The sequence below is a fragment of the Pundamilia nyererei genome, unplaced genomic scaffold, assembly GCF_000239375.1.
Source record: "Pundamilia nyererei isolate P.nyererei 1_Seehausen unplaced genomic scaffold, PunNye1.0 scaffold00158, whole genome shotgun sequence".
Classification (NCBI taxonomy): domain Eukaryota; kingdom Metazoa; phylum Chordata; class Actinopteri; order Cichliformes; family Cichlidae; genus Pundamilia; species Pundamilia nyererei.
In genome coordinates, this window is record NW_005187559.1 from 1247495 (window position 1) to 1257764 (window position 10270).

The 10270-nt window shown below is 38.2% G+C and overlaps 1 protein-coding gene across 3 annotated transcripts in view; it reads left to right on the forward strand.

Annotated features, from left to right (window-relative positions):
• The window catches only part of LOC102197797 (protein tweety homolog 2-like), a 28172-nt gene that overhangs the window by 8835 nt on the left and 9067 nt on the right, over window positions 1-10270 (forward strand). For all 3 annotated transcript variants that reach the window (XR_312050.1, XM_005745434.1, XM_005745433.1), the window contains 3 exons: window positions 950-1061; window positions 6699-6919; window positions 10090-10185. Coding sequence is in view for 2 of the 3 variants with exons in the window: in XM_005745434.1 (XP_005745491.1) it covers window positions 950-1061; window positions 6699-6919; window positions 10090-10185 (429 nt within the window). In the remaining variant the exon portion in view is untranslated. The remainder of the gene's footprint in view (window positions 1-949; window positions 1062-6698; window positions 6920-10089; window positions 10186-10270) is intronic.

A 10270-nucleotide genomic window follows, 5' to 3' on the forward strand; every position in this document is an offset into this window, starting at 1 on the left:
GAATCGAATCGTTAAACAGAATCGAAAATGGAATCGGAATCGTGAAAATCTTATCAATACCCATCCCTACATCAGAGAAGGGGTACAGGAGTGAGTGCCGCCAAATGTAAAATGCAGTGGTGGTTCTGTCATGGTTTAAAGTTGCATTTCAGCCAGAGGTGTAGGGGATGTTTTTAGAATTGATGGAATTGCAAGTGCGGAAAAGTACCGTCATGTTGATCCGATGCCCAGTGCAGTCTGGAAAGCATCCAATTGACAACAATCCTAAACACACTCCCAATGCAGCAGAAGCATGCCTGGCCTACCCAGAATGCAGACATCAACATTAGTGAAGCAGTGAGGGATCATCTTGACAGACAATGGAACAAAATGCAGCCAACATCCAAAGAAGAGCTTTAAATGTCTTTCAAGAAGCCTGGAGAACTGTTCTTGAAGACTGCTTAGAGAAATTACAAGAAAGTCTGTTTCCCTTATATACTGTATTTCCATTTGTGATTGCACGTTTCAACAAATCACAGCACCCATTTCCTGCTTTGCTAGCAAAATGTAAGCAGGGCCTTAAAACTTTTGCACAGTACTGTATATTTAGTTGAAAAGCTTTTACTTGTACTGAAAAGTCATTTTCAGGTAAAGTGCAAAAGGTAAAGATAACAATAAGCAAAGCAGATGGAAACTGAAGAAAGGAAGAATATAAAATGCACTTTTATAATCTGCTGCGATTTTTTTTTTCTGCACATAATGTAGTGAGGGAAAAGAACAAATCAAAGCAGAACAAATTATACTCTTTGATAATATTACATTAACACATGCAGCATTGTTTAAAACTTACATCCCTTTTCTTTTTCTTTTTTAACTTAATGACATTCATCTTAGTTCCACTGTAATGACCCCATACATACCAATATTTTCTTTTATTGATTTATTTTGTATGAATTTCTGTCTTCCCCAGTTCTGCTGTTGGAGTGGGTTTCTATGGGAACAGTGAAACCAACGATGGGGTGTACCAGATGAACTATTCACTCTACAATGCCAATCGCACACTGGGTAACATCAACAATCTGGTGAGAGAACCCTGCCAAACTCTGCTCTATATTTCTGCAATTGTAGAATCATAAAAATCAAACGTGTTGTGTTCTCAAATGCTTTGTTTATAACAGCTGAGTAATTGTGGGATGAACTGGCAAAGTGTGTATCAGAGTTGTGTAAAAATATGAAAAAGAATTCTGCAGAGAAAATGCTTCATATATTACTGCCAATTACCAACAATCTGATGATGGCAGAAGCATAACGATAAAGCTCTGTTTTACAGCTGATAAACACCGCAGCTCCTCCACTTTAATGGGCCGTGCATCTGTCTCAATGCAGCAGCACCACCCCACAGGGGGTCTGTATCCACTTTTTGTCACAGTAAAGGAATTGAGGTGCCTGCTGTCTCAGGATTTGTAAATAGGGATTATTTCTGTACAAGTCCTGACCTGCATTCGAGGAAGTTGTTTGGGAGGCTTAGGGTTGATGTGGGAAAGGAAGAGGAAGGAGTGCAAAGGCATCAGAAAAGGGCCTTGCAAGAAGCAATAATCACAATGAGCAGGGAGAGGATTAACTCCCATCTGCAGTGCATTAATGGATGCTAAGCTTCTGCTCTTTCGATCACGCTCAGTCTCACTATCTCCACTATATGTGCGTGTTTGTGTACATGGTGGTGTCGGTATCACACGTGCTCTTAAAGTCCTGATGTGCACACATATTGTATTAATGTATGAACACAAACAGATTAGTGATCATGCTAAATATAAAAAGATGCATATTTCCTCATTTTTGGTTAGAAAGTAAGTGTTAGAACATTTTCCCTAACAGTAAGGTCTTGATTTGGTGTAATGGTCATAGGGAAAGCTCTGTTAGTTTATACCTTCATTGATATAAATGTGCCTGACAACATTTATCACCACAAACATTTCTCTTTGTCATGCAATATTCAGCAGCATCACAAACTGTAGCCTCAAAAATGAGGTTGGATCGACACCTCTCTAAAGCAGTTTCACACACAAACTAAAACATTATGGCCTTCATAATAGGCTGTATATATTTCTGGGCCCTTGTGTTGTACTATATTATTTTGAGCTTGGTAGAGCAAATAACCTGGAAAAGGGTGTAGTGCTTTTGTGCTGTGGGAAGTAAATGGGATTTGGCTTTGGTGATTCTGCATCCTTGCTACTGATGCTCTCTGAGGTATCTTGGTATTGATTTGATCCTAGAGCATGATGTACTGTATACTATGGCTGCATGAGAAGCTTAGATGTTCCCCCGGGGATACAAAAGCATTCTCTGTAAAATGATAGTTTGATGCAGTGTACTCTACTTACAGAGCTGATGAGCTTACTGACGGGTACTCCTGCAAATCTGAAGGTGCTTTAACTTGTGTTTGGTTGTGTTCTTGACCTTTCATTGATATTTTATTGGATTAAAGTTAATTATTTCAGTAATTTGCTTTAATATAAAGACTATTTTCCTTTTCTATTTTGCATTTCACATTCTGAGTTAATATCATATCTGTCGAGTAAAGTAAATGGGAATGAGAACAACCAATCTCTACTTCCCCGGGGCTCCAGTGAGGGTTGAGATTTACAGTAGGAGCTGTTTAGCTCTACTGATTGCTTTGTAAGGCTCTTCTAATCACAAAATATGCACTCTTACACTCTGCGAGGGATTATCATGCATCATAGAAGGAAATATTTGATAAGGAAGACAATTTTCCCTTTGCTATTGAGGCTTTGAATGTTCACAGCAATCTATATTTCATCCTTATATTCAGTGTTCAGGTTGCAATATTGAGGGCTCTTCAGTGCTTCCACAAAATTATGGATGAGAAAACATGGGAGCCATACTCGATAAAAATGTGTGCCTCCAATATACAGCAGTGGTAACTCTCTTACATATAATTCTTCTTCTTTTGAAAGTGAAAGCTGGCTTGTGATTCTTGGAACAAAATGATTGCGGCTTCCTGCACCATACATCAGTTCCCTTTAAATGTCTCTCCTCAGGGTCTTATTTCTCAATGTATAACCTCACTTCACTTTAAAGTGCTATATTTTGTTTTATTGTCACACCTAATACAGTTAATCTTATATAAAAATCACTGAAGGCATTAAGCAGAACAATTCGGTTGCATGTTAAATTGGGCTTTTGAGCAGAGCCGCTCTGAGCCCCAAATCGGTCTCATTTAACAGCCATGTCCAAAATGGAGACTCCTCCTTGTGACCCGCTTTCAGTAAAAGCGAGCTTTAATCCATTTTAAAGAAAGACGGGACAGTCGAGATTAGGGAAATGTGGATCACCCAGAGCAGCTAGCTGATTGATCCAATTTCTCACAGGCAGGCAGACTGGCTTGCAGATAAGATTTGAGGCATTGTGGCAGGAGCTGTGAGGGATGATGAACATAGAGGTGGGAGTGAGAACACTTTACTGGCAATCGTACGCTCCACCCCTTGGGATAGCTGGATTGAAAATGGGCTTTATCTTTGGTGCATCTCTACATGGATCAACTTTCTAAGGTCTTACTCAAACCATCAGGCACTTCAGCTCAGTAAAATTTAATCAGAAGTATTTGAAAAGTTGAAGTGTCAAGGAGAAGTAGATACGTGTTTATCTTTGTGGTGAGTTTTCATAGTGTGAGAATACACAGGCTTCCTCAGAATTCTTCAATGTGTTGAAGAAGCCGTGGTTATAATGGAGGAAAGATAATAGATAACAAAAGCAGAGCTGCTGCATACTGTCACAGATTAGAATACAGAAAGTAGCATCTGTTCAGAATTAGTGGGGCCTCCTACTCACTGTAACGTTAAGTGCTCTAGCAAAGTCATTTTGGTGGGGGTGTCAAACTAAACTGAGCTTTGGAGATCTCGAAGGGATTTTTTTAAATATCTAAAAGTACATAATTTTTTGCCAAAAATCAAGCTTGTTTTTTAATCATTGTTGAAGGTTTTTCCTTAAACAGATAAATAGTCCAGCACAAAGACTGGAAATTGCAAACTTGCCTCAATCTAAAGATACACAGATCCACCGATATTCTTTTAAACGGTTTGAAAATAATTCACCATTATTAGCAACAGAGATTGGCATAGAGTCCCTGCTTAGAGCTAGATGCAGCTGGGCACAGCCCAGGTTGTAATATAACAGATGTTAGGCTGTTTTACCCAGTGTCTAGTCTTTGTGCAAAAGTTAAACCGACAGGAACATGTTGCTCCCTGTTGTTTATCCGACTGATGATAATCTCAATCTGGCCAATTTCTTTCCTATTCCATCCCTGTGTAAAAGTATCAGTAAAAATAGAAGGCCACACATTGCAAATTCCAACCAAATTCCAGTTTTAGAAAGACGAGATATGAAATGTGTTCGTATTTATTGCTTTCAAAAAGTATCTGCCTTTCATGCAGGTCAGTGAAATCGGTGAAACGTGCCAAATTTTAACTAGTGCAGTATCCACAATGCACTCACCAGACACTGACATGATCGCATGGTTGCTGCAGATTTGTCAGCTGCACATCCATGCTGTGAATCTCCCACTCCACACATCCCAGAGTAGCATTATTGGATTGAGTTCTGGTGACTGCAGAGGCCATTTGAGTACAGTGAACTCACTGTCTGTCAGGAAACCAGAATGAGATGACCTGAGATGAGATGATCTGAAAAAACATTGTGATGTGCTTGCTTTGGTGTTATATTTTCACTTTCAACAGTAGGATTACCCTTCCATTCACATTTGCAGAGCAGATTGTGTTACTAATAGAGATGGACCGATCCGATATTACGTATCGGTATCGGTCCGATACTGACGTAAATTACTGATCGGATATCGGAGAGAAATAAAAAATGTAATCCGAGATCCATTAAATATCAAAAAAGCACCTCACAAAACTTGTGACATGGCCTAACTCGGCTCATAACCGTAGCACGTCGGAGCAGTATGCGTCACGTGATAGAGCGGCTGTGTGTATTTGTAGCCTCGCTACCAAACCAGCATTTCATCTCTGAGGAAGTTATCCCAGAGAGAAGTAAAGCAAGTGTGTAAGTTCATCTCTGAATGTTTGCAAAGCATCCCCGCGTTAAGCTTAACAACCGATATATGGAGCGACTGCCTCTCTCTCTCCCTCTCCTGTTGCTACTTCAATCATGAAACAGATCGATGATCAGCCTATTGGCTTTTCTATCACGAGTCCGTGTTTCTTGTTTGTTTTTGGCCCACTTCGCGCCAGAAAGAGGAAACCAGCAGCTGAACAACAGCAGCACGTTTAAGCTTAAGATGTTGTTAGAATTTATTTAATATTACTTTGTACACCAAGATCCTTTTCTACGTAGCTGATGGCTGGTAACTGTGCAGGGGCGGATCTAGCAAAGTTTAGCCAGGGGGCCGATAGGGCATTAACAGGGAAAAGGGGGGCACAAAGACATACTTTTCTTTCTTATTCTCATTTAAAATGTCTAGCTTTTAATAAATAATTATCTGAATCTTACACCCAAAGTTTTAATCTGATGTAAAATGTATAGAAGTCCATTACTGTATATAGTAACTATTAAGTCTAATATACCCTAGTAAGTTATACTACTTTTTCCTCTGGGAAGGTACCATCTGTGCAGTCTGCAGTTCTGTTGAAGAAAGATGTTGAATCTATTTAATTATTCTTGAAAAATAATTTATTTCTGTGCATTTTTTCCACACTGCATCAAATTAAAGTTGATTACATCGATTAAGCATCACGAGGTGGAGGGTGGGTGGTTCCCTTTTTTTGCTGGGAGTTTGCAACCCTATTAGTTATGTTGCTTAATATGTCTGCTATGTACTCTTTAAGATACCAGAATAGGGAGGATGGAGGAGGTTTAACTTTATTAGATTGATCAGTGTTGCTAAACTATGAAATATTTTTCATAGTTCAGTGTATTTTTTGCATACAGGTATAACAGAATAGCTTTAGTGTTTGTTTGTTTTTTAACTTGAGTATGAACTATACAAAAAGCAGCAAGATATTAAAAAAACAGTTTTATTGATTAAAAAACACACTATATCGGAGTCATATCGGTATCGGCAGATGTCCAAATTTATGATATCGGTATCGGACATTAAAAAAGTGGTATCGTGCCATCTCCAGTTACTAATATCACTTTAAAAGAGAATAATACACATAATGAGGTCAAGATATTGTGGTTTTAACTCTGTTTCCCATTAGTGTTTAAATCTACTTGTTTCTAGTTCTGTTGCTGCTGTGAAAGTAGAAGCATTTGCTGTGTCACATTTTTTTTAATTTCTTTTTCTTTTTTTCTTGTTCAAATAAAAAAGGAAAATGTATTTGCTCTTTTCTTCCATGCTTCCACCCACTCTGTTCTCACTATCAAAGACCTGTGTGATAAGAGGTCTCCCCGGTTTTCTTATCAGTATTCTACTCTAACATTGTTTATCTGAATAAAACACATGGTTGAGGAGAAAAGTTAATCTTTTCTCGAGTGAGTGGTTCTTTGTTTCTTTCACCTTTCTCTATATTTTCAATCAGCTTTTAAAAGAATATTTGTTTATGAGTTTATATTCCTGTTTCATTCTGACCCTATTTTCTCTTTTACTTCTTTTGACCCCCTTTGCCTTTTTATTTTGTCCTCGTGGTCTTCTATTCATTCTTTATGTTTTTTATTTCTCTTTGCTTTTTGTTTTTTAGGTTGCAGGCTCACTGGGCAATGTGGAAACTGCACTCAAACAGCACCTGGAACGCCTGGATGAGATCTTTTCTACGAGGCCTGACTACCTTCAAGCTTTACGTTTTATGCAGCTGATGGTCAACAATGTCATCCGTGAGCTGACTGTTCTTCCAGACATCAACAAAACCAATTTCGACTTGGCAGCCATTGCAGACCAGACAGCCTTCATTGAGTATTACAGGTAGGTGGTGCCTTAATACATCCCCTGGGTAGTTCACTTTTCTTTTCTTTTTTTATCTGCATGTGAATGAAGTAAATGCACTGCTCAGAATGGGACTGTAAGTGATCCAGAACAGGCACAGCAGATGGGATTTTATTGATCTCCCATCCGGAACACAGACCGGAAAAGCTATTTTTCCTAATTGCTAAATAAATGAAAGCTGAAATTGAGCTTTTCCCCCCACTGTGCGGGTTCAACTCTAATATGAATTGCTCTCATAAAACGTTATACGTGGCAGAGTGACTATTAGGCTGTTAATGAGCTCCTTACCTGCAGACTTGTGCTCACATTCATTCCAATTATAATACTGATGCTGTTTTCTTTTTAAGAAATGTGTTCATTTCAAAATGTTAAGAGGGATAAAAAGAATCAAATCAGAAAACAGAAAAAAATATTAAACTCAATCAGTAATAAATTATTCCAAATGAATAAAAAATATTCAGTTGTTAGTGGAGACTAATTTAGAAAGCTTAAAATGCTGCTGTAACAAACTGTGAATCAATTCTTATGATCTTCTGTTGATTCTTTTTATATTTAAGTGCATAAGACTTTAAAGACAGATCATGCTGTGCACTAAGGTTTCCAGCAAGCCTGTTGCCCACTTTATTTTAAGCATAGATTTGAATCGATGAAAATATGTTCCTTCAGGGTGATGTGGTAGCTTCAGCTGTAGGAATTCATTTATTAGTGACACAAGAGGCTCCTGAGTCACACTTGCCTAATGCCACTCAGGAGCTAGGGTTTATCTTGTGTCAGTGTGGGGGATCATACAATATAATTGTCATCTTAGATGTTAACTAAAGTGCTGTTTATAGGTTCAGCTGATAGAATACGCTCACCAGCTGCTTCATTACACCTTACTAGTACCAGGTTGACACCCTTTTGCCTTCAGAACTGCCTTAATTATTTGCATCATATAATCAGTAAGGTGCTGGAAACATTCCTCAGAGATTTTGTTGCACATCCACGATGCGAATCTCCGGTTCCACAAGAGTTCCAAAGGTGCTTTATTGGACTGAGACCTGGTGACTTGCTTTTCTTTCCCATAACTATAGATACAGAATAGCTTCATGTCTTCAACCTGTAGCCATCCCATTGATATGCTTGATATGCTACATAATTTTATTGAGCTAATGCAACTGTGTTCAGTGTGTTCAGAGATACTCTTCTGTGGTATAATGAGTAGTTATTTGAAATACTCAGACTGCCCTGACTGTGGAGCTGAAAGTATGCCGAGAAAATATGCCACAAACTATTAGAACCAACCTGAATTGTTGATATAGAACAGGATGACTCCGTGTTTTCTTACTACCAACATCAACTTCTAACCCTATCATCCAAATGTTTTAGCAGAAATCAAGACTCATCCAGTCAGGTAGCAACTCCAATAATCTGTTGTCCAATTTTAGTGAGCTCATGCAAATTATAAACTCAGTTCCTGCCTTACATGGTGGACTTGCTGTTGCAGAAGACCACACCATGTTGTGTGTTCAGAGATGCTCTCATGCATATCTTTTGTTATAATGAGTGGTTATTTGAAATACTCAGACCACTTTTCTCCCAGCTTGCATGCCAGAAGTAGGTTGTTTAGGTGTTTATGTTAATGGTCCAACATGTTTTCCAATACACCAGCCAGTAAAAGCTGGATGAAAGGTGAAATATTGAAAAAAATGAAAGATTATACTACTTATGCTGATGAAGGTAAAAAAAAATTGTACATTATGGAGGTATTTTATTGCAAACATTTCTTACAAGTGCTTCAGTATACACAGTTAAATTAAATCACTTTCCCTAAAGTTGTGAATATATGCATTCCTCCTGCATGTGTAGCCGAGTGCACCAAGGTAGTTAAAAGCACCATTTATTTCAGGCTCATTTCTCCGTCTCTGTGGAAAGCTGTTTGAGTCACCTAGCCCATAGTTATGTACAGAGTAGGTAGTTTTAGACAGCATCGGATGCATTCAGTTTGCTTACAGAGGATTTGGGTGTTTGTGCCACATACTAAAGGTTTTTGATGCAGTTGAACTCCTCTGTAATAACTGTCTTATATAAAACTTCATTCTACGTGTTTGAACACCTTAATAACTCTTTCATCTATTTGAACTTGAGTGATAAGATAATATAATTATTCTTTTTTTGTTAAATATGTGTATAGGTTATGGAATTCCCTTTGAATGGGATGTACATGTTTCTGTATTTTCATCTATTCCTTTATATCAGCTACAGTATTGATGTCTGTTATTCATGACATTTGAAAAAGTTCAAACATAGCTGCCATTGTACCACCGGTGGAGACATAATATCCGTTCCATTAATTGCATGCATCCATACTCCCATACTCACTTGTTCCTTGTGTCCTATTACCACATCTTCTGTTAGACTGCAGATATTTGACACCAATCTTCTGGGTCATAATCGAGTTTCATGCAGCTATTGGATTGTGAGCTTGGACTCCTGTTTTGCCAGTGCAAACAGCAAATGTCATTATTCAAGACAACAAAAAGACAAAATATTCACAGTTATAATCAAAGTGATGGTTTTGTGAACTCGTTGACTTTCAGACTGAAATATCCCAACACTTACTTGAACTAGAAACCCTGCTAATTATGGTTGGTCATAAGTCAAACTGTAGAAAGGGCTGGGAGAGTATATTGCGTCACCTTGAGGATCTTGTCATTGTATTTCTAATGGCCATTTTAAGCGTAATCATGTTCAACACAATGCCGCTAAAAGACCATAATGTCCAATTCTTGGAAATTATAGATTTTTTTTCCCCAGTATGCTGGAATTGTGGAGCTAACAAATAGTCATAGTCATTTTTCTGTGTTTGGCTGGTCAGACCACACAAACGCACACACAAACATTGGTTATTCTATTCCTGTGAAGGACATTTTCAAAGGAAAATTAAAAATTAATGTATATAGATTTCTGGTGTTGAATTATTAAACCAACAAGCCGGAAATTACCTGAAACAGATGGGCTGTAACTATGCGACATGAATGCTGATAAACTACACAAAGCTCTCACGAGTACTGTTGCAGACATATGTTCAGCCAGTACTTCCTGGTGCTTGTAAATTTGCATGAAATATGCCGCCTGTAAATAAAATGCTTATTTTTCATGTCTTGTAGATGGCTGATTTATTTGCTGCTACTGATCCTGGATCTGGTTATCTGCTTGGCCATGTGCTTGGGTATGGCCAAGCATTCTCAGTATCTGCTGATCATGTAGGTACCCTGACTGTTTCTGTGAAGGTATTCTCTGTACTGTACGTCTTTTGTGTGAGTTCTTTTCTTCTCTTTTTTCACCCCC